The sequence below is a fragment of the Peromyscus californicus genome, unplaced genomic scaffold (genome assembly GCF_007827085.1).
Source record: "Peromyscus californicus insignis strain IS unplaced genomic scaffold, ASM782708v3 Scaffold_6__1_contigs__length_162567912, whole genome shotgun sequence".
Classification (NCBI taxonomy): Eukaryota; Metazoa; Chordata; class Mammalia; order Rodentia; family Cricetidae; genus Peromyscus; species Peromyscus californicus.
In genome coordinates this window covers 98,711,861-98,732,293 of record NW_026294584.1, presented here as the reverse complement: position 1 = coordinate 98,732,293, position 20,433 = coordinate 98,711,861, and the positions used below count along the sequence as shown (strand labels likewise).

Below are 20,433 nucleotides of genomic sequence, written 5' to 3'. Positions count from 1 at the left end.
TGTTGGTTTTATGTTTCCATAAAAAGTCAAATAACATGAGAATCTTTGGCTCAGTAGGGTTATCACTGAGGGACTGGCGCTTCACATGGCATTCCCTCCTTCCCAGGACTCCTACTCATCTCACAATGACAATTTCCCTTGTCCTGTTGGTACTCTTTGTATATGTCATCTGGCTTCCAGCATCCAGATCCCATACATGTTATGGAAGAGAAGAGCTATTTCATCGCTATTGTGTATATACTGCAAAGTACAGGGTTAAGTTACCTCCCTTATGCCTTGTCTGTGACCCCCTAGATCTGGCTTTGCTGCATGGGGAGAGCTGGTGTAAGTAGAGAAAGAGAGATTTGCGGAGGCAAGTCCAGCATCTTCCTGATACACAGAGTTGTCTTTAGAGACCATAATTAAGAATTCAACTGATACAGGGTTCAAGGTAACACAAACTTTCTGTGGATAGTGGCCTAGTTAGGATGGACAGGGACACAGGCTTGGATGACCGAGTTATGAGAGACAGGAGGGCACTGGGACTGTGGTGCTCAGCAACACAGCAAAGAGCAAGGAGACCTGTGTGTACTGTACACAGAGGGGCAGCTGTTCCTGGGAAGCAAGTTACTAAGCTTAGCCAGATCAAGCTGAATTGAGAAAGTATAACAACATATTTATTTGAGCAAAGCAACTCCCAAATGAATCCTCCAGTCCCTGTGACCGAGGCCAGAGAAGCCATTCACCTGAACTAAAGCTGGGAGATGACATAGCTTGTAGGGGAAGGGTGATGACATGTTCACCACAAGCTGGGTGTGTGCCCAAGTGTTGTCAAAGCTGAATGCTTTATGTGGGGACTTGGGCTTCAGGGTAGGAACTGCCATTAGCCACCAAGAATGCAGAAATGGGCTTTATGGTGCCTTTGGAAAGACAGGACTGGTGCTTCTCAGACTGCAGGAGCTGCATGAGTGAACTGGATGGCTCCAACCAAACATCCAGACCTTTTTGGGTATATGGGCACAGGTTGAAATCTGGCTATTTCCTGTTGGGGTGGGATGATGTGGGGAGGGGGAGTCAGGAGTCATCAGACTTGTGCTCAGCAGGAGGTATCGGTGAAGAAGCAGGGGTTAATCACCACTCTGGAGACCTCTTGAATCCGTTCCTGGAGGAATTGGAGAAGGCGAGTTGCTAGGAGAAAAACAGATTTTGACCCTCAGCCCTGTGAATGGGGCCAGCCATGGGAAGAGTGAAACTTGCCAGAAAGAAAGGAACGGAGAAGATCCCTGGTTGTGTTGATGGAGTTCTGCAGACAATCTGTGGAGTGACTGCTATCAGTTTCCACCAGGCCAGACTCACTGATACAGTAGCAGTGCTCTTCCCCCAGAAACATGCAGGTGTCTGTAAAACAGCTGGAACAGATTTACACCTTGGTGTCATAGTATGGCTTTGGGTTAAAAGGCATGAACATTTTTCCTGTGTCTAGAGAGCCTGATATATGTTTTACCCCAAAGAGACACACCTTTAAGTCTATTCTTAGAAGACAAACAAAAGAAATTTAAAATCTTGAGCTTTGACTAGTCAGTGTCCTATCAGTTTATCAGAACTCCATTTGACAATGCTAAAACTCTGAATCTCTGAAATTCCAGTGTAAAAATAGCATGGAAAGGGGACTTAAGTTGGAAGCATCTTTATATACCTTAAATCATTTACCTTACAACTTACATTTATATGTTTTCATATTTCTGTGTTTCTTTAGTGGAAAGTTACATCTGAAATCTGTTTATTTTTTACTATGAAGCCTGTGAACAAGGCAAACCTGTCTGTATTATTTTTTTAACAAGAAACTTAACTAATGAACTACCAAGGTGTTTGTAGCCTTGTTTGAGTGAGTGGGTGATTGGGTTGTCCAACTGGGGAAGCTATCAGTAGCTTAGTCATCAAACTCCATCAAATCTGAGAAGGATAAATTTCACCCGAGTAAGCAGAAGTGCAGACCAAGCAGCTTCTGCATCTGTTAAAAATGACAGGGACTTACTGGCCACCTAAACAGCTACCTCAGTATCCTCCATGGTCATTGGTGACAGAGGTCTCAGGGCAGCATCAGTTTTTGGCTGCCAAGTCCAGAAGATCTGACAGACTTTCCTGTGGAGTAGGAATTTGGCAGGGACCAGCCTACCTTGTCTAGGCAAAGCAGGGCAATCAACTCCCCAATGTCCTGCTTGTCCACAGTCTGGACAGGGCCTTGGCAGCATTTGAGGTGAAAGAGAGGTTTTTTTTCACCCTGTGACCAGCTCTGCCACATTTAAAGCAAGCTCCAGGTGGAGGTTCTTCTATGCCCATCCATCTTCTTTGGAAGAGATGGGGTGCTGCCAGGAGCTGGCATGTCTCTCTATCATAAAAAACTTTTTTATTAAACATTTAAAATGCCATATTCTCAGATTCTTGAATCATTTGAGGATGAAGATCATACATTAACGAAGGCATTATAATAAAATGTCTTATAAATTTTAAGATATCCCATAGCCTTACAAATTTAAGCATTTTAAAACTGTTTCTTAAAAATATCCTTTAACTTTAAAGTAAAAATTACTTTAACTTTCTGTAAAACTTTAAAATTTTCTTTTAAAGAAGTTTAAGATCTCTCAACTGTGTATTCTGGTAATTCCCAACTAAAGTACATTTTATTTCAAGAATGAAGACATACAGCAAAATCATAATTTGTAGAAGGAACAAAAAAATTTCAACAGTGTAAACGATTCAGCATCTCTAAAACCAATACCAAGTGAATTGTTCTTACTTTTCAAAATCTGGCTGCCATCCATTATGTCCCTGTACATGAATGCATGGAGGTGCAGCTTTAATTCTTCATTAAACCAGCATTGTTTTAGATCCTGTCTTTCATAAACCTTGTTTTCATTAAAAAAAAAAAAAAGATCCTAATCCAAAATATCCTGGAGACCTGTTTTTGCCTCTTTTGTAGGCCTACTCCATGTGGTCACCTTTAATCAACATGGCGATGAAGTCACATGACTGCCCTCTTTTCCACCCTAGTCAAAATGGTGACTGCCCACATGGCTGCTCTTAGTTTAGTTAAGATGGCGGTAAACCATGTGTTATTTCCCAGAGCAGCTCCAATTCAGAGTTGTAGGTTTTAAGTTAACTTTTGGTTACAGACTTTTTAACCATAAAAATTGGGATTCCCTTAGCTGTTTTTTTTTTAATAAATTAGAACAGCATAAAACAACTTTAATATTATTTATACCCAAATGACATGTTATATTTGTTATCACATCAGATTCAGTGGCCAGAAAACCCAGAGGCAAATTCTGAGCCCAGGCAGCTAGTTGCAACAGTAACAGCTGAACATCACCAAGACACACGGAACATAGTAAACTCATGCATCCCAGACCAGTCAGAAACAAACATGCATTGGCCACTACATTTATACATTTACTTGAGCCTGATACAATTTTGTGTGGCTCCATATCTGCAAGAAGTCTTACAAGCACAGATCCATACATACATACAAAATAAACAAAATTTTTCTAACAAGGAGACAAAACTTTCTGCAGGAAACAGACTTTGTTACAAATTGTATAAATTTTAAACCATGTGGAGGGAGAGAGAGAGGTTATCAAAGCAGGTCATTGTTGGGATCATCAGGATGGCTGCAAGGCAAGAGAAAACCAGGAGGGAGAAGTCAAGGGAGATGTCCATGTGCATCAGCAGGCCAAAAGAGCCAGAGCCAAGTGGAATACCACAGCCTAGAGCTTAAGGTGTGGATCACCCAGGCTGCTGAGAGAGGGGAGAGAGCTGGAGAGGAGATTTCCACGGGATGCAGGAGGCTGCAGGAGCCAACAAGCACACTTGTACCCATGTTGATGGTAACACAGGGCAGAGGGAGGCAGCAGCTGAAGAATCGGACTCTAGAATTTGGAATCAAATTTATAGACAAATGATCCATACATACCTTATTGAGATTAGATCAGTAGATGCTGTAAGGAGAACAGGCACCCAGAAGCTGGCCTCTCTGGCTCTAACTCTCCTGTTGTAGCAAAAGTAAGGACAGGGTGAAAGGACCAAGCAGATGCCATAACAGGCTGTCAGTCTTCTCTCAGAGATCAGACCTCAATTTCAGTTTCCTGAGACTTGAGCAAGCAGTTTCTGGGAGGGCCGTGAGCAAAAGACATAGTCCTTGCAGTAGCTCCCTTTCTGCACGTACTCTGACTGCTCAAGGTTCAGCCAGTTGTTTACTGTATGGGACCCCTCACCAAATTAGAGCTATGTGCATGGGCCAATGTGAATGTGTGAGGCCAGCCAGCCTCCATGGCAGCTCAAGGACAAAGCCTGGGACTTGTCCGTGCTTGCCCTCAAATGATAAATGTAACTCCCAACCAGTAAATTCAAAGGTTACACACCCTCACCCAATCATATGATGCAAAGGCTTGTACCACCCTGCTTGTGGTTTTTCCCCTTTAAAAACCCCTCACCCTGATAGTTCAGTGCTGTCCTCCTCCACCCTCTGTGTCGGATGTTGGACATGGATCAAGTCCGGGCTTGCTTGTTATCAATGAATCCCTTTGTGTTTTGCATCGAATATCAGCTCGGGGGTCTTGCAATGTGGCCACAACAAGGGCATTTATGAAGTTTAGGGTAGGAGAGCAGACAGAAACAAATAGAGCAGATATCTGTTTTGGGTGGAGCAGATGGGTAGGATCCCTGCATGGCCAGACATAATGCCAGGAGAGCCTCGTGATTCTTTGGCACCAGTGAAAAGATTAAAAAAAAAAAAAAAGATTTATTTATTTATTATTTATACAGTGTTCTGTTTGTATGTGTGTCTGCACACCACAAGAGGGCACCAGATCTCATTACAGATGGTTGTGAGCCACCATATGGTTGCTGGGAATTGAACTCCGGACCTCTGGAAGAGCAGCCAGTGCTCTTAACCTCTGAGCCATCTCTCCAGCCCCCAGTGAAAAGATTTTTTAAAAATGTCAAAGTGGGTACCTCCTGGTGGCCCGGCCAAGGTGTGGCATTAAGAGATCACACCACGTGCAACAGAGTGAGTGCAAGAGGTTTATTGAGGGGGGGAGTGAAAGTGTGAAAGGCCACATTGGAGTGGGGACATGGAGAGGTGGACAGACAGATGGACAGAACAGGGAAGAGACAAGAGAACCAAGGGGAACTGAAGAAGTGGGGGGTGCCAGTGACTCGGCAGCTCAGTCAGGGTGGAGGGCTCAGAGTCAGTCCCTGGGAGAAAAAGCATCAGGAGCCACCAGAACCCCGGACAAAAAACCCGAGGCCACCAGCACTGGCTACGGAGAGAGGAGCAGGAGAGCAGAAATCAAAAGCCCTGGATAAGGAGCGCAAAGCATTGTTTATAGCGTATGGGGTGAGACAGCCCATTAATGTGGATACATTTTAAACCTGGGATCAGGATTAGATCCAGTGTTGCCCATTTCTAAGGCTGTGCTGGAGACTGAAGGCTAGGATGAGGCATCCCACTCAAAAGCCTAGAGTCAAGCAGTAGGGATGGGTGTAGCCTTTGGGAAGGATGTCTCCTAACAAAAAGGTCCCCCAGAACAGAGACTGTCTGCTCCAGAATGGACAGGCTTTCCCTGGCATGGCCACGGCTTGGCAGGGGATCCCAAGGGTCCTGGACCCAGAGAGAGATACCCAGTACTTCTGTAAGTGGTGACTGAGTAACGGGTAACTTGTCCTGAACTAAAAGTTGATCACATCTGGCAGAAAAAAGATAAAGCAAGTGGCTTCCCAAATTGTTGGAGCCCAGCAGGTAGGAGAGCTCAACTCCTCCTGGGTTTCAGCAACAAGATAATAGGTTTTCTGTCCCCCAATAACAGGTTTCTCTGCCGATGCAGGAAGCCAGATCAAGCTGAATTGAAAAAGTATAACAACAGGTTTATTTGAGCAAAGCAATTCCCGGGTTGGTTCTCCAGTTCCAGAGATCAAGCAAGGCCAGAGAAGCCGAACAAGCGCCCGAACTAAAGCAGGGAGATTATACAGCCTGTAGGCAAGGGGTGATGATATGTCTGCCATAAGGTGGGTTTCTGTCCAAGTGTGTTCAAAAGTTGATTGCTTTAGATGCTTCAGGGTGGGAACTGCCTTAGCTGCCAAGAATGCAGAACTGGGCTTTTGGGTGCCTTCCCTTTATTCAGAGATTCTCTGAGGGGACAGGGCTTGGAAAGACAGGACTGGGGCTTCTGAGACAGTTCAGGAGCTGCAGGAGCAAGATGGAGGTTCTAATCAAACACCATGTTTTGGCAGAGAGTCTACTGAGGTAAAGTGGGGCTGACAAGGCCAGTTGGCAGGGTAGCAGAGCGCTGTCAACTAGATCCCCCGAGGAGACAGCTGCTAGCAGGATGCAATGCCATACCTGAATACTGCCTGGAAGTCACATCTTACCAAATAAGGGGAACCTAGACAACCTTGATCAGGAGGACCCTCTGGGTCAGAAGTGACATAACAAAAAACACCAAATGTCACTGCATTGCTAGAGATGAAGTTGCAAGAAAGAGAAGCAGCGTCTCAGGCAGCAGCACTGAGCCACACCCCACCTGCCCAGATATCTGTATCTTGCAGGGTGACATGGTCAAGCTGAAGGGACCTAAGAAGTTCTGGAGTCCCTGTTGCTTGGGACAGCGACTGGAGCCAGCATTAGTCCCAAGTGTTGTATGTTTGAGACACTCCAGTTCACACATCCTCTCCATGGACCTGAGGGAACATGCCATGCTTGGCCTCCACTTGCTAATACTGGTCCATGGGACTGGGTCTAGCCTTTGCCAGTAGGGGACACACACTCTGTTCAAGTCATGAAAATCACTCCCACATCATCAGAGCCACAACCTTGCCACCTTCAGGAAGGTGACTTTAGTGGAAACAGGGCTCCATTGCCTCAATTCTGTCACCATTGTCAAACAGACAGCAATCCAAAGAGCCTGAAAAACATGCCTTTATTATTTGTCCACTGAAATATCAGGGTTTCCTTGTTACAGTACAGTGAAATGGAGCGTGGCAGATATGGAAAGAAATAAGATCAAAGTCTGGGTTCCTGAGCAGAAGGGAGTGGGTACATGAAACGAATTACAAAAAAGTCAATGACTCTTCCGACAATGCCGTCCAGTAAGAATAGGCCTGTCTTCTGGAATCCCATAGCCTCATAGAGGCTCACAGCACCTTGCTGTATGACACTGGTCTCAAGGACAAGGTCACTGTAGCCCTGGTCCCGTGCAAACTGGAGGACAGTTCTGACCAGGGCTTTCGCCATCCCCTGTCCTCGATGCTGTGAGGACACAGACAGGCGAAAAAGCTCCAGCTGCTTCCTCCCTGATGGGGGAGCCTTGACCGGCCGAGCAGCCACTGTCCCCACTACCTGTCCCCCAGACTCAGCCACCCAGAAACCCGAGCCAGGCACACTCAGGTAGGACTTAGTGATGTCAGCCATGTCTGTGTGCAAACACATGGACACATAATTCTTCCAGGGCTGGCCGGCAAGGAACCGCAAGAAGAGAAGCAGAAAGACGATGCATACAACAGCCAGGAGCCAGGAGCCAGACACCAGGACTGTGGCAAGAGGCACCCCAAGTAAGAGCAGGAGGGTTCGGGGCAGTTTCAGCAGGTGGCGGAAGGTGGCAGGGGCATGCTCCTCCATGCCCCTGGAGAACAATTCCAGGACCCTTTTGCGGTCCCTCTCCTGGTACTGGCGAATGTGATAAGGAGCCATGGGGATACTTCTCAAATATCAGCAGTCACAAGAGGCAGTGAGATCTCTTTTTCACGTCTTTCCTGAGCCCTGCAAGAGAGAGTAGAAGCCATCTGAGTTCCCTCCACCCCTCCACCCTGCTTCCAGCCTCGCAGGAGCCATGTAGACTTTGCTCAAGGGTGTGTCTTTTAGTATCACCCAAGAAAAAGCAGAATACCACTGGGGAAACATGTGGTGTCAGCAACATCTGATTAACACCCAGGTTCTTCACTTTCTAGACATGTGACCCTGAATATGTCACTTTACCTCTCTGAGCCTGTGTGTCTTTCTCCCAAACAGGGTAAGATAACACTTCGTTTCTAACGTTGCTTTGAGGATTTAAAATGGTGATCTGTATGCAGCACAGACATGATTAGTCCCTTCTCCTCCCCCCTCCTTACTCAGTAACTGGCTCCCTGTTATTCTGATACCTTAAAACGACACACTAGAAAGTGGATGTGGTGTCCACAGCTATTGGCTTCCTCTTCAGGGTCTGTTGATAGCAGAATCCCATGTTCCCATGGACAAGTTTCAGAAAACCCTCTTCTCCCTGGCTGGGAAGATTAAATCTGCCAAAAGGGCAGAAGGTCATCTCCAAACACCCCACCCAATTCAACCCCCCACCCCCACCCCAACCTTGAATCCCTAGGAACATGGTCAGACTACAGGTCCACTAGAGACTTCCAGCCTGGCTTTGCCCATCTCTCCTCTCACCTGGTACCATAGAGCTGAGAACGTTCAGGATAGTCTCGGCCTCTAAATGGCATCCAAAGAAAATCGGCTAGACCTTGCCTCAGCTCTGGGGAGCAGCCTCAGCCTGGCAGCTCATTGGCTGGCTCCTGGATAATCATAAACCAAAGGTCAAGGGCTGGAACATGATGGAGGAGAGAGCAGGCTCTGGGGTGGCTCTCGTGGAAGGCCTGCTACCTCTCTTCCTGATTCCTTCCCACCACACCTCTCACTGAGCACACTTGGCCTCCCTGAGATGTACCATGCTCCCCTACACAAATCTTCTATGAGTGAGAGGACTGTACAACTCACACGTCCCGAATAAGGGTCCAGGCTCTCTGAATCAAAAGAAGGCCCTCCCATCTGGCCTTCCCCCTGCCCAAGCTGTACCTGTACATGTAAAAAGGGATCTTGGCAGCCCCAACACTGCTCTCCTGTTCCTGCTTCTCATCATTAGGCCCTAACTGAGCCGTAGTGGGGAGGCACCTGCTGGGCTGCACATGTCCTTTTCATCAGTCGTGTGGCAATCCAGATGACGGGCTCCAGCAGGCCTAAGGAAGAGGATGTCAGAATTCCAGGAGCTGTGCTTGTGAGCTTCTGGAAAGCATTCGATCTCAACTGTTGAGACACTGATGATCCCCTAGTCCTAGTTAGTTTTCTGCTGCTGTGATAAACACCATGACCAAAAACAACTTGGGGAAGAGAAGACTTATTTGGGTTATACATTCCATCCACAGTCCATCACTGAGGGAAGCCAAGACAGGAGTTGAAGTAGGGCAGGAACCTGGAGGCCGGAACTGAAGCAGAGGCCATGAACCAATGTTGCTTAGTGGCTTGACCTCCATGTCTTTCTCAGCTTCCTTTGTTATATCTCTCAGGACCACCTGCTCAAGAGTGGCTGAAGGAACCCTGCAGGTTTCCAGGCAGGGAAGCGAACCCATGAAGAGATGAGAATGAAAATTCAGTTCAAGTGGACTTTGTCAACCTGGACCAGACTTGGGGAGTCTGATGCAGGTGGTTCATTGTCAGCATATTTAAAACAGTACAGCCGAGAGGTGGTGGTGCACACCTTTAATCCCAGCACTCGGGAGGCAAAGCCAGGTGGATCTCTGTGAGTTTGAGGCCAGCCTGGTCTACAGAGCAAGATCCAGGAAAGGCGCAAAGCTACACAGAGAAACCCTGTCTCGAAAAACCAAAACAATAATAGTAATAATAATAATAATAATAATAATAATAATAATAATAATAAACCACAGTACAATTTGGGAAAAAGTTTCCAGGCGACAATGATTCCAATTCCAGGTACACAATAAAGCTTAAGGTGGGACTACTTAGAAACTCCCTTACAAAGTGCATGTGGCTACAGGATGGGTTCTATAGATAAACTGCCTAGGGTCTGGTGTGGTCTCTGACTGAGACTGCACAGAGGTCGGAAGGCCATCAAGTACCTGTGACATTCCCCCACTAAGGATGGGTTCTACTAGCTGGGAGCTAGGGAGGGAGAGTCTGGAATAAACATTCTGGGGAGATAGGTGAGGTCTGCCCCTATAGCAAAAGGTGGGTGGAGTCTGCTACTACAGAGAGCAAAAAGTCACCAGGCCATTAACAATATCCACTCCCAGCTTTCTGGGCAGGAAAACAGGTATTTTATCTCCTCCACTGACGAGAAGCCCCTGTGTGTTTGACATTCCTGCTTTCCCTAGCTATCTTTGGATGCAAAGACCTTTGTGCCCCCAACAGGTGGCTGTCTTAGTGCTCTATTGCTGTGAAGAGACACCATGACCACGGCAACTTATAAAATGAAAGCGTTTAATTGTGGTTTGCATTCAGTTTCAGAGGTTTAGACCATTATCCTCATGGCAGGGCCATGGCAGCACACAGACAGACATGGTAGCTAAGAGTTCTACATCTCGATCCAAAGGCAGCAGGAAGAGAGAGACGCTGGGCCTGGCTTGAGCATTTAAACCTCAAAGCCCTCCCCCGAGTGACATACTTCCTCCACCAAGGCCACACCTCCTACTCCTTTCAAATATACCATTCCCTAAAGCATTCAAATATATGAACCTGTGGGGGCCATTCTTATTCAAACTGCAATAGTGGCACCACCCACAATTGGCTGGGCCCCGCTGCATCAATCATCAAGCAAGAAAATGCCCCCCAGACTTGTCTACTGGCCAACCTTATGGAGGCATTTTCTAAAATGAGGCTCCCTCATCCCAGATGACTCTAGTTTGGATCAAGTTGACAACCCCTCCACACACACACACAAAAAAAAAACCAAAAAAACCCCAAAAAACTAAACAGCACACTCCTGCTTGGAGGAAGATCTCACCTTCTTCCCTGATGTGGTGGCTAAGGTTGCCTGCTGGTGAAGCCCTGCTTGGCAGCTGGAAGCCCCATGCTCAGTTACAGGTTTCCTTTCTGACATACAACATGCTCGAGCATTGGTTGATACTTGCGTGCCTTGGCTCATGGCAGCTCCCTGAAGAACCCAAGGTGACAGGCGACAGTGAAAAGGTACTAAGACAGAGCAGGAGGGGTGGAAAAACTTTCCCACGAGAGCATGCGGTATGCATCTCTCCCCTTCATGAAAATACCTCGAGAGTGGGGAGACTCATCATCCAGTCCGAGGCCCTTTCAGCAGCCAGGTGTGGCCAATGGAGAGCAGCAACAGAGCCAGCCTGGAACCTGCCAGACCAGAGAACTCGGCAGTGAACATGGCAGGTATGAATATGGCCTGGCAAAGCAGCTTGAGCTAGGCACTCCCAGCTCAATGGGAGTGGGATAACGGCCAGGCAACATGCAGAAGCTGCCCCAAAGGAAGAGACCAATCGGCTTCTGGAAAAGAATTATAGAGGGCTAACTGAATGTAACATTGCTCTTTTGAGGAAACAACTGATAAAAATCTGTGGTACTTGTCTTAGTTAGGGCTACTATTGTGTGAAGAAACACCATGAATGAAGGAAGCTCTTAAAATGAGCATTTAACTGGGTGCTTGTTTACAGTTGTAGAGGGTTAGTCCATGGTTGTCATGGTGGGAAGCAGACAGATATGGTTCTGGAGCAGCAGCTGAGAGCTTTACATCTTTATCCGAAGGTAAAGAGACTATCCAAAGGTAAAGAGACTTTATCCAAAAGTAAAGGTAGAGAGACTAGGCCTGTCATGACCTTCTGAAACCCACCCCTAGTGACACACCTCCTTCAACAAAGCCATACTTACCCCAATAAGGCCACACCTCCTAATCCTTCTCAAACAGTTTCACTCTCTGGTGACTAAGCAGGCAAATATATGAGCAGCCTATTGGGGCCATTCTCAATCATACCACCACAGTATCTTTCCTTACTGCTATTAGACATTGCTAATTTATTTTAGTGTCTTTAACCACTGAATCACTAAACCAAGGGGAGCTTTCTTGAAAGGGACAGCAGTGAACCTTCAGAGACCTTGCCCACCCTCTGTGAAAACTGTTTCTTCATATATAGTACTAACATTCAAGTATATTAAGGATCTGTGAAAACGTCTAGAAGAAGAGGAAAAAGCATTACTAAGAGAATAGGAATGAAGACACCTGCATGGGTAGGAAAAGAAACGCTCAGGATCAGTTTGCTATTCTTCCAGAGGACAGGAGTTCAATTCCTTGAACCTATATCTCAGGTGGCTCACAACAGCCTGCAACTCCAGCTTCAAGGAACTGCATTCACCATTCACCCATGCACACACACACACACACACACACACACACACACTCACTTTTGAAGTCTTTAAAAAACCAATGAGTGAAGGTCAATTGGGAATTGCAGAGCGCTACAGCATCTGTGTGCTGTGGCAAACCCTGTAAGCTTTCCAATGAGGCGAAAGAAGGTTTTAAGGCTCACAGGGAGCATTACACAATACAGTGAAACAGCCACTCTGAAACATATATACAAAGTCCACTGCGCTCTTTCTGCCATGCTTGGAAATTCCAAACTCTTCCAAAGTGGTTCTGGAGTTCCCTGTTTCTTCCCACACCCACATTGGTCTGCACATCCATGTCACTATAACCTCAGAAGGATTTCTCTCCTGCCCAGAGGCAGAGAAGTCTGCTCAACCAGTTTCTTGACCACAGGGGTTAAAACAGCAGCTCCAGGACCAATAGTCACAATGGCACCACCCCCATCTTAAACTGCCTGTCATGGGGCAAGTGGCCTGGCGGAGGTATTCACTGTACGAGGCTGTGGTAGCCTTTGTGCAGGCGTGGCTCTAGCAGGATTTTTGGTATTTCTTGCTTTAGGTCACACAACCTTGACATATTTCCTTATAACCAACCAAATTTTCTTATTGACTTATCCCTTGGTTATTAGTTGACTTAAGTGACTCTGCTTTAATTTTTGACAACATGTATAGAATAACTGGAGTTGGTTAGCACAGTTGGGCAGGGTAAGGACATTCATAATACTGGGATGGGAACTGACTTCCATGCCTCAGTCCAGCCCTGAGTCTGGAAGCTTCCAGCCAAACGCCAAGGAAAACCCAGGACTCAAATCTAGGACCAGGACATAAACTTGTCAGGAAGAAACTGGTTGAGCAAACTTCTCTGCCTCTGGGCAGGAGAGAAATCCTTCTGAGGTTATAGTGACATGGATGTGCAGACCAATGCGGGTGTGGGAAGAAATAGGGAACTCCAGAACCACTTTGGAGGAGTTTGGAATTTCCAAGCATGGCAGAGAGAGCGCAGTGGACTTGGTGCTGAGGGTAGCTTCAGAATCAGACTCACTGAGTGCTAAAGTTCATGTTTATGGTAACGTGAGCTAGCCTAACTTGAGCCAGATTCCACATCTCTGGTGAAGTTGCTGGTTTGCCTGTGCCAAATTTCTGGGTTTGTTTTCTACATACTGAATTTTTCAGATATCTGTGATTAAAAAGGTGAGCTTTTTCTCTTTTATAGACATTTGACACCCCCCTCCATGTGTCCTTTTACACCCTCAGAATTGTGAAACCATTACAAAGGCTGAGTATTGATTGGGCAACAAAGGAGACATGTATTCTTGGCCAAGAGGAGAAGTGGATAGAGAATTTATCTGGAGATAAGGGCTACACAGTGAAAGAGGGAGGGAGGTATAGACTAATGAAGAGGTGGAAGTCCGTGTCCTCTCAGGGAAAGGGTGGAGGCTTTGCAGGAATTTGCATATCACTTCCTTTTGCTTCTTATACAGTTCTTTTGTCATTGTGGCAACGTCAGCTGTCTTGGGGTATCATTAGGATGCCATGCAGACTACAGTGAAGTTAGAGACTGTCTGGTGAACATCTGACTGCCTTCTTTAGACTTAGCCAGCCCTCCTAAACTACCGACCCCGAGTCAGGTGACAGTAAGGACCTTAAACTAGCTCAGCCAGTTTTACTCTCTCAGAGTTATGATTTCTCTGGAAATGAACGTGCAACTTCATAAAATACACTAACCAAGCTCATCGTTTCAGTAATTAATAAGAGAAAGCTTCATTCATAGTCTTAGTGTTGGGCTTGTGTAACAGTTTAGTGCTGGACTGTTCCTGTATGGAAGGCGTTGTCACCAGCAGGTAACACTGTTGGAAGACAGTAGATTCTCCAGGAGGTGGGAGACAGTCATGGGAGGTGGGTCGAGATGATTACACTAGATCTCTTATCTGATCCTTTCTCTTTCTACTTTCTGCTCACTCTCAGGTTAGCAGTTGTAGACTTCCACTAGTTGCTGGCGCGTTAGCAGCATAGTTGTTATGAACGCGACAAACTACCCTCTGTTTGGATTTGAGACATTCTGTAACCAGAGCACCCCACCATGAGAGTCTCCCTGCCTCAGGCCAAGTTGACAGGACCAAGTAACCATGGGCTGAAATCCCTGGAACTGTGAGCCAAGATAAAACTTTCCTCTTCAAGCTGCTCCTGCCTGCCACCAGCTGCAATACTCTGGAGAGCAGGCCCTGCACAAGATGAGAGAGAAGGAGACGGGAGAGGAGCTGAGCTGGGAAAGAACTAGGTGGATGAGAACCTAGAAGGGGCAGAACTAAGATGAAGGAATTAAGATAGAACTTAGAGGGGCCAACAGACAAATGCAGAGAGAAATCAGGCCAGAAAGGAGCTGGGCGTGAGAGCAGAATAGAAGCTTGTAGAGAGAGAACTGACACAGAATAATAAAGTATATGGACTAAGGAGTTTTGTGTACGTAGATTCATTTCTTTCCATCAAAGATAAAATTATCAGCTGGTTGTAGATTCTTCCTGGACCCTGGGAGGGGACTATCGAGGGGCTGGACTCCCCCCAAGTCCCCAATACAGACCCAAAGTTGCAGGATCTCCACAACACAGGACAACAACAGGTCCCAGTGAGGGCCCAGCATTGATAATGTAGCAGAAACCAGAGGCTTCAAACCAGACCAATGACTCTTTGCAACAAACACTTGGAAGTAAAGGTAAGTGGACAAAAGGGTTTGTGGTGTGACTCACTGTGTCACACTGCAGCTTCCATGACAGGACTTCCCCCCCCTTTTTTTTCTTTCCTTTTTAAAAAAAATTTTGTCTGGGGTGGGGGCTGCAATGGCAGAGGGACAGGATATGCAAAGACAGGAAATGAATGGGATTGAGATGATGTAAAAGACACAAAGAATAAATAAAAAGAAAGTTAAAAAAACTTTTCTCCTCACAAATTGATAGCATGGCTATTTTGTCACAAAGAAGAGGCTGAATAATAAACCTATCTATGAAGTCCTGGGTGTCTGACAAAGAAGTCTAAGAACATTGATCTCAGAATCAGGATAAGTAAAAGAAAAAGGAAAAAGTGGATGTCTCCATTATTATTTTAAGGTGAAAAGGGAACATTTGTCCATTCTCCCTTTTCTTAGGACATGGTCTTTTTGTGTGTGTGTGACAGCTAGTACACATCAACAAATATGAATCCCCAATGAAGAGCTCAGTTACTCATCAGACTCCTGGTCCATCGAGCGCTGAATGAAACTGAACCACATGAAGACTGGGATGACGAAGTCAGTTCTGCTTCTTGGGAAATTAAGCCACAGCTAAGTGATAGATGGCATACGCTGGTCCACCAACTGTCAGAGCCATTGTGAGTCTGTGAGGGCATCAGATGCCCTGCCCTTCAGATACACTGAGATACTGTGGATATTGCTCTGTATAAATAAATGCTGACTGGCCAGTAGCCAGGCAGGAAATATAGGTGGGACAAGCAGAGAAGAGGATTCTGGGAAGTGGAAGGCTGAGGCAGAGAGACACTGCCAGCTACCACCATGACAAGCAGCATGTGAAGATGCCGGCAAGCCACGAGCCATGTGGCAAGGTATAGATTTATAGAAATGGGTTAATTTAAGATATAAGAACAGTTAACAAGAAGCCTGAGCCATTAGGCCAAACAGTTTAAATAATATAAGCTTCTGTGTGTTTATTTTATAAGTGGGCTGTCGGACAGCTGGGGTTTGGTGGGACCTGGAGAGAAAACTCTCTAGCTACACTGAGATCCCATTATCCTCCTGAAACAGCTTTTGTTTCTCTGGAACTTGTTTTCAAAATGCCTTTGTGAGACAGTGCTAATGATACTTTGGGCAATTTGGTGGAGGGCCAGCAGGTTCTGAAACACTTTGGCTCAGTTGCTGCCTACCAACCACAACTTCTGAATGCCCAAAATTGGAAACCACCAAGCCAGAAACAGTGACATTGTCTTTTTTATTTAAGTTAAATAAATTAAGTTAAATAAAATAATGCTTTTTAATAAAACTGGATTTTGTTATAACATTTTTATGTATGAGTATCATTATATTCTTTGCTAATATTTGCTTCTCATAACCCCTTTTCCCTGGCTCCCAAGCATTAAAACTTTCTCTTCCCCTTGGAGATATGCATTAATCTTAACAGCCAACAAAACTTCTTCTAACTGTATGTCTGTGCTGTCTTCTCAAGGCTCTGGGTAGTTAGAGAGAAACAACAGGGACTGAACTGCTAGAGGGAAATGTTTTGCAGAGGAGTTGTGGTACTGTCCAAGAGCCTGGGGTCTCCCTCTGGGACCCGAGAAAGATGACCGCAAATCCTAAATGGTCTTATAATAAAAACCTGGAGCCAGATATCAGAGTGAAAGCTGAAAGATTGGAGAAGCAGAGCAAACCACAGCCACCACCTCTTACCTCACCAACTCCTCAGCCTGACAGAGCCTCTGCAAGAGAGAGAATTCCTGTCTCCTCCCACCTTATATTCCTTTCCCTGCCCAGCCATATCACTTCCTGTTTCAACCTTCCTAGTGCTGGGATTAAAGGTGTGTGCCACCACTTTTGAGGAAACACTGATAAAAGCAATGGGAGGGAAAGTCTTAACTGCTGAATCCCAAGACCAAGTGAAACTGTTTTGTCCTCTGTAGAAGGTTTAATTATATAATGTGAACATGTCACTGTCTTACAGATCTGTAACAGCATCTAGAAAAATTGCCGGGCAGTGGTGGCGCACGCCTTTAATCCCAGCACTCGGGAGGCAGAGGCAGGCAGATCTCTGTGAGTTGAGGCCAGCCTGGTCTTCAAAGCGAGTTCCAGGCAAGGTGCAAAGCTACACAGAGACACCTTGTCTCAAAAAACCAAAGGAAAAAAAAAAGGTAAAATCAGAAGTTCAGTAATTTGAATCTGAGCATATTGTGTCATGTCTAATATCCCAGAACCTAGAGGCAGAGGCAGGAGGACCACTGCAAGTCTGAGTCAGCTTGGTATGTATAGTGAATTCTAGGCCAGTCTGGACTACAAAGTGAGATCCTATCTCAAAAAAATAATAATTTGAATGAAGATACCTATGTGGGCAGAAAACATGACTCCCAGGAGTGATAAGGCTGTCGGATCAAAGCACCATTGTGAGACGTGGTTTGCTTTCTTTTTTTTTTTTTTTTTTTTTTTTTTTTTTTTTTTTGGTTTTTCGAGACGGGGTTTCTCTGTGTAGCTTTGCGCCTTTCCTGGAACTCGCTTTGGAGACCAGGCTGGCCTCGAACTCACAGAGATCCGCCTGCCTCTGCCTCCCGAGTGCTGGGATTAAAGGCGTGCGCCACCACCGCCCGGCCATGGTTTGCTTTCTTATGGGTGCCAGGGAAGCACCTGTGACCCACACAATACTGTGTGGCCGCTGCTGTTGGCTGCATGCCAAAACTAAACGGCAAACTACTGTTGCTGAAGATACTTGTTGTGGGAGGTTTTTTACTCTTTTGGGGGGAGGCGGGCCGCCACACAGCTCCCAAGTAGGCTGGCAAGTATAAGGCTTATACTTAATTATGAATATCCGGCCTTAGCTTGGTTTAGTTTCTTGCCAGCTTTCCTTAACTTACCCCGTCTACCTTTTGCCGCTGGGCTTTTCCTGTTGTCTTCTGTAAATCTTACTCCATTGCTGGTTGTGTAGCTGGGTGGCTGGCCCCTGGAATCTTCCTCCTTCTCTGGCTTCTAGCTCTCCCCCTTCTGCCAGATCTCTCTGCCCGCCAGCCCCGCCTATCCTTTCTCCTGCCTTGCTATTGGCCATTCGGCTCTTTATCAGCCCATCAGGTGTTCTAGACAGGCACAGTAACACAGCTCCACAGAGTTAAACAAATGCAACATAAACAAAAGTAACACACCTTAAAATAATATTCTACTACAGACACTGAATATTTTTATTGTGGGACATGGGAAATAGAGTGAAGCGAAGTTGAAGTAGTAGGCATTTACAGTGGTAGGAAGGGCTACCTGGGCTCCTTAAGGGAGAACTGTTATGAATATCGGCATGCTTGTTACACATAAAAATTCCTGGTTAGATTAAAGGCCTGCACAGCCAGCACCGTGCCGCCATCTGCAACGCCATTTACCATTCTGTCAGCACCTACGTTTCTTGAGCCCCCAGGCCTTGGATGCATGATGGGCCCAGCCTCAGTGGCAAGAAGTGGTGGGAGTGAAATTACTCTCCAGTCCCACTTCCTCTTTCTGAGCCCACAAACACACTCCACACATGACCTGCAGAGACTCACGCTGGTCCATAGACTGAGGCTAGCCTGGGCCAGTGGGGACTACACATGCTAGTCAGGCTGTGTAAACGACCCCACCGCATCACTGGCCACTGCCCCTCTCTTTAGGAAATTACTTCACAAGAAACAGAGGACTTCACTGCCCTAGTTCTTTACCTCCCATCAGGCAGACAGGAATACAACGAAAATGACAAAGGCAATTTTATGATTTGTCCACTACAATATCAGGGTTACTTTTTCCACAGCACAGTGAGCTGGAGGCTGACAGACACACAGAGGAAGAAGATCACAGTTCATGTTCCTGAGCAGAAGGGAGTGGGTATATGAAGTGAATTAGAGAGACATCCACAAGCCATGTGAGGATGTCCATGAAGGATTCACCTGTCTTCTGGAAACCCATGCTGTAATAGAGGCTCACAGCACCTTGCTGCAAAAGGCCAGTCGCAAGGACAACGTCATTGTAGCCCTGGTCCCGTGCAAACTGGAGGACAGTTCTGACCAGGGCTCTCGCCATCCCCTGTCCTCGATGCTGTGAGGACACAGACAGGCGAAAGAGCTGCAGCTGCTTCCTCCCTGATGGGGGAGCCTTGACCGGCTGAGCAGCCACTGTCCCCACTACCTGTCCCCCAGACTCAGCCACCCAGAAACCTGAGCCAGGCACACTCAGGTAGGACTTAGTGATGTCAGCCATGTCTGTGTGCAAACACATGGACACATAATTCTTCCAGGGCTGGCCAGCAAGGAACCGCAAGAAGACAAGCAGAAAGACAATGCATACAACAGCCAGGAGCCAGGAGCCAGACACCAGGACTGTGGCAAGAGGCACCCCAATTAAGAGCAGGAGGGTTCGGGGCAGTTTCAGCAGGTGGCGGAAGGTGGCAGGGGCATGCTCCTCCATGCCCCTAGAGAACAATTCCAAGACCCTTTTGCGGTCCCTCTCCTGGTACTGGCGAATGTGATAAGGAGCCATGGGGGAGACTTCTGGATCTCAAATCTCAGCATCCAGGAGACACATTCCAATCTGCTTGAGTTGCTTCCTTATAGCCCTAAAAGAGCCAGAGAAAACCAAATGAGTTTCCTAAACCCCCACTTACCACCTAGCTCCCAGCCTCCAAACACACAGGTGCACATTTCCACTGTCACCCAGGAGGGAGCAGAACAACAACCCTAGGAGACAGTGTTGGTTTCCAGAACTTTATACCCCTGCCTCCACCCTGCTAGTCCTGTGAGGCGAGGCATGTCCACATCTCTGAGCCTGTGTGTGTTCACCTACAGATCAGCGTGAAGAAACACCTGGTTTCCGGGGTAATTTTGAGGATTTAGTAGAGCAAGATTGATAGAGCACAGGCATGTCCCGTTTCCACCTCTCTCCTTACCCAGACACAGGCTTTCCTATCCCCCAGCTGTGTTTCCTCTCCAGGATTTGTAAATGTCCGAATCCTGTGTTCCCAATGGCAAGTTTCCGCAAATAGTCCCCTAGTTAGAAAGATTTAATCTACTAAGAAGCAAAGGTGAAGCCCCAAAGCATGCTACCCTTGAACACCCAGGAAGGCTGTGAGACTCTAGACCCAGAGAGACACCAACCTTGTCTATCTGCCCTCTCATGTGCTACCACAGCTGAGCTTCTAGGCTGGCATCTGGAACCTGCCAGGGCCTGTCTCATATCTGGGGAACAGAGCTGGGCTGGTGCCCAGCTGGCTGGCTCCTGGATAATCATAAACCAGAGGCCAAGAGCTGGAATAGAACAGAGGAGAGAGCCCTGTCCATTCACTTTGGGATCCCCAGAGGATTAGCATAGAGAAGAAGCAAGTCCTGGGATGCTCCTTACCCTTGTGGAAGGCTGCCATTGTTGTGGCCATGTCGTGAGACCCCCAAGCAAGACCACCACATATTCAATGTAAAACACAAAGGGGTTTATTAATAACAAGCAAGTCTGGGTTTGGTCCGTGTCCAACACTCAACGCAGAAGGTGGAGGAGGACGGCC

The 20,433-nt window shown here is 46.7% G+C and overlaps 2 protein-coding genes across 6 annotated transcripts in view; both read right to left on the bottom strand.

Moving 5' to 3' along the window:
- Positions 1-6,936: 6,936 nt before the first annotated feature.
- LOC128098442 (N-acetyltransferase 8-like) overlaps positions 6,937-20,433 on the bottom strand; it is a 43,148-nt gene continuing 29,651 nt past the window's right edge. The window contains exons 2-7 of the mRNA XM_052719581.1: positions 11,068-11,158; positions 10,803-10,952; positions 8,861-9,021; positions 8,456-8,580; positions 8,173-8,310; positions 6,937-7,792 (exon numbers count right to left, since the gene is read on the bottom strand). Of these exons, the coding sequence (XP_052575541.1) occupies positions 7,037-7,723 (687 nt within the window). The 5' untranslated portion in view covers positions 7,724-7,792; positions 8,173-8,310; positions 8,456-8,580; ... (1 more) ...; positions 10,803-10,952; positions 11,068-11,158 and the 3' untranslated portion in view covers positions 6,937-7,036. The remainder of the gene's footprint in view (positions 7,793-8,172; positions 8,311-8,455; positions 8,581-8,860; positions 9,022-10,802; positions 10,953-11,067; positions 11,159-20,433) is intronic.
- The window catches only part of LOC128098444 (N-acetyltransferase 8), a 32,008-nt gene continuing 29,646 nt past the window's right edge, over positions 18,072-20,433 (bottom strand). For all 5 annotated transcript variants that reach the window (XM_052719587.1, XM_052719584.1, XM_052719583.1 and 2 more), the window contains one exon: positions 18,072-19,494. In XM_052719587.1, the coding sequence (XP_052575547.1) occupies positions 18,735-19,418 (684 nt within the window). In that variant the 5' untranslated portion in view covers positions 19,419-19,494 and the 3' untranslated portion in view covers positions 18,072-18,734. The remainder of the gene's footprint in view (positions 19,495-20,433) is intronic.